Genomic DNA, 6,008 nt, shown 5'->3' with positions numbered 1-6,008 from the left:
AAATTAACAAAAGAAGACATCACATCACATGCAAAAGGCAGATAGAGAGGCACAGAAGATTAAAAGTTAAAACCAGAACAAAAATAGAAAAAACAATCAACTAATTCGAGAGAAAAAAGAGGGAACTCCATGATGAGCGCATCGTCATGATGAGCATGGGATCCATGGTCACTTCCATAGATCCGTCGATCCGATCATAGAAACAAAACCCGACACGTGTCCTCACGCCATACGTGTGGACCTTTGGTCCAGCGCGCCAAACCCAACTAACCCCCTCACATCACACCCCCACACTCTCCTCCTCTTCCCCTCACTCCCCTCCTCTTCTCGTTCTATAAAAAACGGTCCAAATCCTTCGCATTTTAACAAACTCATAACCAATTAAATTAATCCCCGCCTCTAATCATTCCCTTTTGTTTTAATGTACACTAATTTCTTAATTTAATTAGTTTAATCCCCCTCTTTTTTTTTTTTTTCTCTCTCTCTAATGATGGCCGTTCGTCGGCGACCCCAGAACCCCTCCTCCCCTGGCGAACCCGCTAAATCCCAGAAGCAAAACCTCAAGGCCTCCGACGCGCTTCCTCTGCCGCTCTACCTCACCAACGGCCTCTTCTTCACGCTCTTCTTCACCGTCGCCTACTTCCTCCTCCACAGGTGGCGCGAGAAGATCCGCACGTCCACGCCGCTCCATGTGCTGACGCTCTCGGAGATCGCCGCCCTCTTCTCCCTCTTCGCCTCTGTCATCTACCTTCTCGGCTTCTTCGGCATTGACTTCGTCCAGTCGTTCGTCTCCCCTAACAACGCCCGCGCCCCACACGACCCCTGGAATGACGTCGTCGCCGTTGAACAACAACCAAAAAATGACGTCGTCCGCGTCGCACCCCTCTCCGCCGCAGGCGGCGGCGCGTCGTCGGAGGCAGACGAGGACATAATCAAATCAGTAATGTCCGGAACGACACCCTCCTACTCGCTCGAGGCGAGTCTCGGGGACTGCCGGCGAGCGGCGGCGATACGGCGGGAGGCGTTGCAGAGGACGACATGTCGATCACTGGAGGGCCTGCCGTTGGAAGGCTTCGACTACGAGTCGATATTGGGGCAGTGCTGCGAGATGCCGGTCGGGTATGTTCAGATCCCGGTCGGAGTGGCCGGGCCGCTGCTGCTGGACGGCGAGGAGTTCACGGTTCCGATGGCAACGACGGAGGGTTGCCTGGTGGCGAGCACCAATAGGGGATGCAAGGCCATCCACGTGTCGGGCGGGGCCCAGAGCGTAGTTCTCAAGGACGGCATGACCCGGGCGCCCGTTGTCAGGTTCAGCTCTGCGGCCAGAGCTGCCGAACTCAAGTTCTTCGTCGAGGACCCTCTCAATTTTGATTCTCTCGCCGTCGTTTTCAACAGGTAGGTTAATTCAACTCTCCTCTCCTCCAATTATTATTTTTCTCTTCTAATAATTCCATTTTTTAGCTGCAATTTGTAATTATAATAATCAATTTCTTACTGTTAAAAAAGTTGGTGAGTTCATTTTTTCCTTTTTTGATTATCTTTTTTGCTATTTGTGGGACTAAGTCAACACTCTTTTTTGGGGAGCGCATTTGAGATGGAGGGTGAACTTTATTTGAATAAATATTTAAATAAGAATCTGTTTCTAGTATATCTTTATGATGTTGATGCCTTGATGTTTGTTTTGTTTTAATTTATTTTTCCTACATGAATAATTTTACACAATTTTCATACTTATATTAAAAAATAAAAAAAAAGGTTTGTTTGTTGACTGCATCTGCATGCCTGTTGTTCAGATCTAGCAGATTCGCAAGGCTTCAAAGGATACAATGCGCAGTAGCAGGGAAGAATCTGTACATGAGGTTTACTTGCAGCACTGGAGATGCCATGGGAATGAACATGGTCTCCAAAGGCGTCCAAAATGTTCTTGATTTCCTTCAAAGTGACTTCCCTGACATGGATATCATTGGCATCTCTGGTAACTTAATTAATCTCCTCTCTTCTTTTTAATTGTATCCATAATCATGAAAAGTCATTATTGTCCAAGTAATGTCCTCATCTCAACTATCACATGCATGGATTATGGATACTAATTATAATTTAATCATTATGACAATGTTATTTTGCTAGACTGTCTCATAACATAAGATGTTTATGTTTAGCGCATGTGTGATTTAAACGATGCAAGTTTGGTAGAAATATTTTCTATAGGTCATTAGGTTGATTTAGTTTTGTGTTTATTCTGTACTGTTTAGGAAATTTCTGCTCAGACAAGAAACCAGCAGCTGTAAATTGGATAGAAGGGAGAGGCAAATCTGTGGTATGTGAGGTAGTGATCAGGGAAGAGGTGGTGAGGAAGGTGCTGAAGACGAATGTGGCAGCCCTAGTGGAGCTTAACGTGCTCAAGAACCTTACTGGTTCTGCAATGGCTGGTGCTCTTGGTGGATTCAATGCCCACGCCAGCAACATTGTTTCTGCAATTTACTTAGCCACTGGGCAGGACCCTGCTCAGAATGTAGAGAGCTCTCACTGCATCACCATGATGGAAGCCGTCAACAATGGCAAGGACCTTCATGTCTCAGTCACCATGCCTTCCATTGAGGTACAATTACAACCCTAATTAATGCTTAATTTAGTGTAATTAACTTAACTTAATTATAATTCATGCTTAATTTTAAATGAATTTGAAAGGTGATGTTAGATCCATAACCAGATTGTTCTGTTCTAGAGAATTTGTCTTATGCCATTTAAAAATTCCAGGGTCTGGAGGATTCCCAATATATATAAAAATACACCATACCAATGCAGAATCTGCAGACTTTGCTTTCTTTTCTGATTTTGTTTTTTGGGGAAAGAAAACATTGAAGTGATGATTCTTGTGGAGATCTTCAATTGAAAGGACACCTAATCCCACTTTTGTTTATTTTTTAAAAAATTTATAAATTTTCAGGTGGGAACAGTTGGAGGAGGAACACAACTTGCATCCCAATCAGCCTGCTTGAACCTATTAGGTGTGAAAGGAGCAAGCAAAGACTCTCCTGGTTCAAACTCAAGGAAATTGGCCACCATTGTAGCTGGCTCTGTCCTAGCAGGGGAGCTCTCACTCATGTCAGCCCTGGCAGCTGGGCAGCTGGTCAAGAGCCACATGAAATACAACAGGTCTAGCAGGGATGTCTCAAAACTTGCTTGCCCCAGCTAAACATGGAAAGAATTAAAAACCAAATCCCCCTTTGAATCTTGATGTATGTAGCCACCTAGAGAAATTAATTTAAGCTCACAAAAGGACACTTTTGGGGGTTGTGGGTTGGGGAGAGAACATGCATGGTGGGTGTGTCACATGTGTTAAAGAAGAATTTTTGCATATGGGGCGAGCAATTTCAACGGAAAAAAGAAAAGAAAAAAGGAAAAAAGCCTCTTTGCATGGTCTTTTTCCAAGATGTACTGAGAGCCTGCAATTATTTAGTGTGGGTGGGGGCAGGAAACACACACAGAGAGAAGAGCGAGGGAGAGAGAGCGTAGGAAATGTTGGTTTTTGTATCTTTGTGGTTGTGTTTGGCAGATGAAGCCACTTGCGAGGAGCAAGAGGCCCCCAGTGTCTTGTTGGTAGTAGTTGCTGGCTGTTGTTGTAATCTTTGATTAAATTGTTTGTTGTTGTTGTTAATTTGTCTTCTAGTTTGTATTTTTTAATTAGAGGATTAAATTAAACATCTCCAAAATGGGTTTTGTCCTTTTTGGCTCTGTATATTATTATTAGCATTATCATAGGGTATCAGGTTGGGATTAATGAATCTTAGGTTAGCTTGCAGTTGATGCATATCTCTTAATGGCTTTGGATGAATGTGGTTGCCCTTTGCGCTTGTTGCAATAAAAAATATCATACAATAGAGCATAGAATCACAACACAACTACAGCCACATTATTTTTATTTTTTAATTAAACCCATAAAAGTATATAATTGAGTCTTGACTCAGAGAAAAACTTATCAATATCGAGGCGTATGTTTATTTCTCTTTTATCTTTTTATTAACGTAATTAAAAAAAGAACATAAATATATTCTGTTACATACAAGTTCTTTCTCTTTCAATTTCATGATTGGTCGGTCTTGAGCCCTCCTACTATTTCCACAGAAGTTAAGGTGTGAACTCATAGACAAACTGAAACACTTTATATGGCCGCATGATTTAGAATTCAGAGTACTTTTTTTTTGGGAAACAAATTCAATTCAGAGTACTTGGTCTACCAAAAAAAAGAAAAAGCCAAACATCGCAATAGGCAAGGGCCCAGGGTCCACCGTGACTTGAAGAAATCGACCCATAGATGGACGGATGCCAAAAGAGGTTGAGGGGACAGATAAATTACGGCCAACTTAAGTTGTAATGGTTTAAGATTAGACATATTAATCTTAATACAAATTTATAAATAAACTCAATTAGACATGTATTTATAAAAAAAATCCAAACATTATTTAAACATATAAACACACCAAAAACTCATCATTATACACACCAAAAACTCATCTTGGGTGTTTTAGTGAAACACTCCCTCTTAATTTGTTTAATAATTAATCTCCACAAAAGTAGTTGATATGAAATTGCCGTTACAAAAACGAAAAGGGAAATAAAGGTGGGACCGCTTTATGAATAGTAGTAGAAAATGCCAAAATAATAAAGTGAAGGCAAATTCGCCGTCTGTGGGAATCGAACCCACGACCACGTGGTTAAAAGCCACGCGCTCTACCAGCTGAGCTAAGACGGCTTGCCTGCTCTCATTTAGTTCCTTTATTTTCTTAATGGCATCTTTTGAGGGGTTTTGTCAGCTGATGGTGGGGAATTGTGTGGGCTTGGGCCCCACTAGGGAAGAAGAATTAGGTCTGGTGACATTGGCCCATCCTACAGTCACGGGGCACAATGGGCTAATGACCCACCATAATATATGGTCAGACAGACGAGTGTAGGGAAGGGGACCAATCGCCAACTAATAAGCAACTTCGTTTTGGACATTTTTTTACTTTACTTTTTGATTCAATCAGGGTTAGGCTTTTTTACTTGTCAATTGAATGTTTTTTTGGGCAGTGTTATTCCAAATTTCAGTTTGTAAGTTTGTTTTTCCCAATTCGTGTTTGGTTGTTTGTACACTATCCTTATCCTAGAGTGAATGAATAGGTGCAATTCTTTCTGATGGTGTTTTCAGGCTCAACTCAAAAGTTGGTGGTGCCAATGCCAAAAAAGGCAAAGGGTAATTTTAATTTGTAGTAAGTAGTAAAAAAGGAAAAAAGAGGGATTGAACAACATATGTTAATTAATAATATAAAGCACATCAATTCCTCTTTTTTTCAGATTGCACTCTTTTTTAGGCTCCGTCATTTTTATTATCTTCTTCACGAAACTACTGAAATATGATTTTGTTGCAAGTGTTGCTGAACCTTAACTAAAACTTTTTCAGGTTAAAAAATCCGAACATAAACACGAACTGTATAATTAAAGCATTATTTATATACTATATACTAGGAATGTAGCTGGGATTAAGTTAATTCTCATTTTTAGATCATGGCTGTGGTTATTTTGTTATATAAGAAATTTAGGCCTGATCAATTTACTTTTCTGAATGGCTTAATTTTATTATTTAAGCAATGATTGAACACATGAAACCAAAAAAACAATTGAAAAATGAAAAATGTAGTAAGTAGTTAAAAAGAAAAAGAGGGGTTGAACAATATATGTTACTTATACTATCCCCTTGGCACATGCTCACGCATGTGCCAATTGTTTTATTATTATTTATATTTATTTTATTTTTAGAATTAAGAAAATATAATATGAGTAGTTATGTTCTATAAAAATAGGACCTATTATTTGATTTTGTTTTTAATTTTAATTTTTTAAATATGAAAAAGTTGTGAATTTAACATATTATCCTTATTTAATTAATAATTTTAATTCTTAATGTTTGAATTAACAAAGAGCATTTTTTGGTATTTTAAATGTTTCATCATTATCTTTGTTTTTTACTT

The 6,008-nt window shown here is 39.6% G+C and overlaps 1 protein-coding gene and 1 non-coding gene across 2 annotated transcripts; one reads left to right on the top strand and one right to left on the bottom strand.

Annotated features, from left to right (window-relative positions):
* Window positions 1–317: 317 nt before the first annotated feature.
* Window positions 318–3,739, top strand: LOC103340474 (3-hydroxy-3-methylglutaryl coenzyme A reductase 1-like). Its single transcript, XM_008243893.3, has 4 exons — window positions 318–1,395; window positions 1,794–1,975; window positions 2,253–2,599; window positions 2,948–3,739. Exons 1-4 carry the CDS (start codon window positions 488–490, stop codon window positions 3,194–3,196), a joined length of 1,686 nt encoding a protein of 561 aa, XP_008242115.2. The 5' UTR covers window positions 318–487; the 3' UTR covers window positions 3,197–3,739.
* A 941-nt stretch (window positions 3,740–4,680) lies between these two features.
* TRNAK-UUU (transfer RNA lysine (anticodon UUU)) lies at window positions 4,681–4,753 on the bottom strand. The gene has a single exon. It is a non-coding gene; the product is annotated as a tRNA-Lys (tRNA).
* Between the last annotated feature and the right edge of the window lie 1,255 nt (window positions 4,754–6,008).

Source organism: Prunus mume, linkage group LG8 (genome assembly GCF_029339155.1).
Source record: "Prunus mume cultivar Tortuosa linkage group LG8, ASM2933915v1, whole genome shotgun sequence".
NCBI classification, from domain to species: Eukaryota; Viridiplantae; Streptophyta; class Magnoliopsida; order Rosales; family Rosaceae; genus Prunus; species Prunus mume.
Note: the sequence above shows the minus strand (reverse complement) of the source record. Positions and strands in the feature narration are given on the sequence as shown.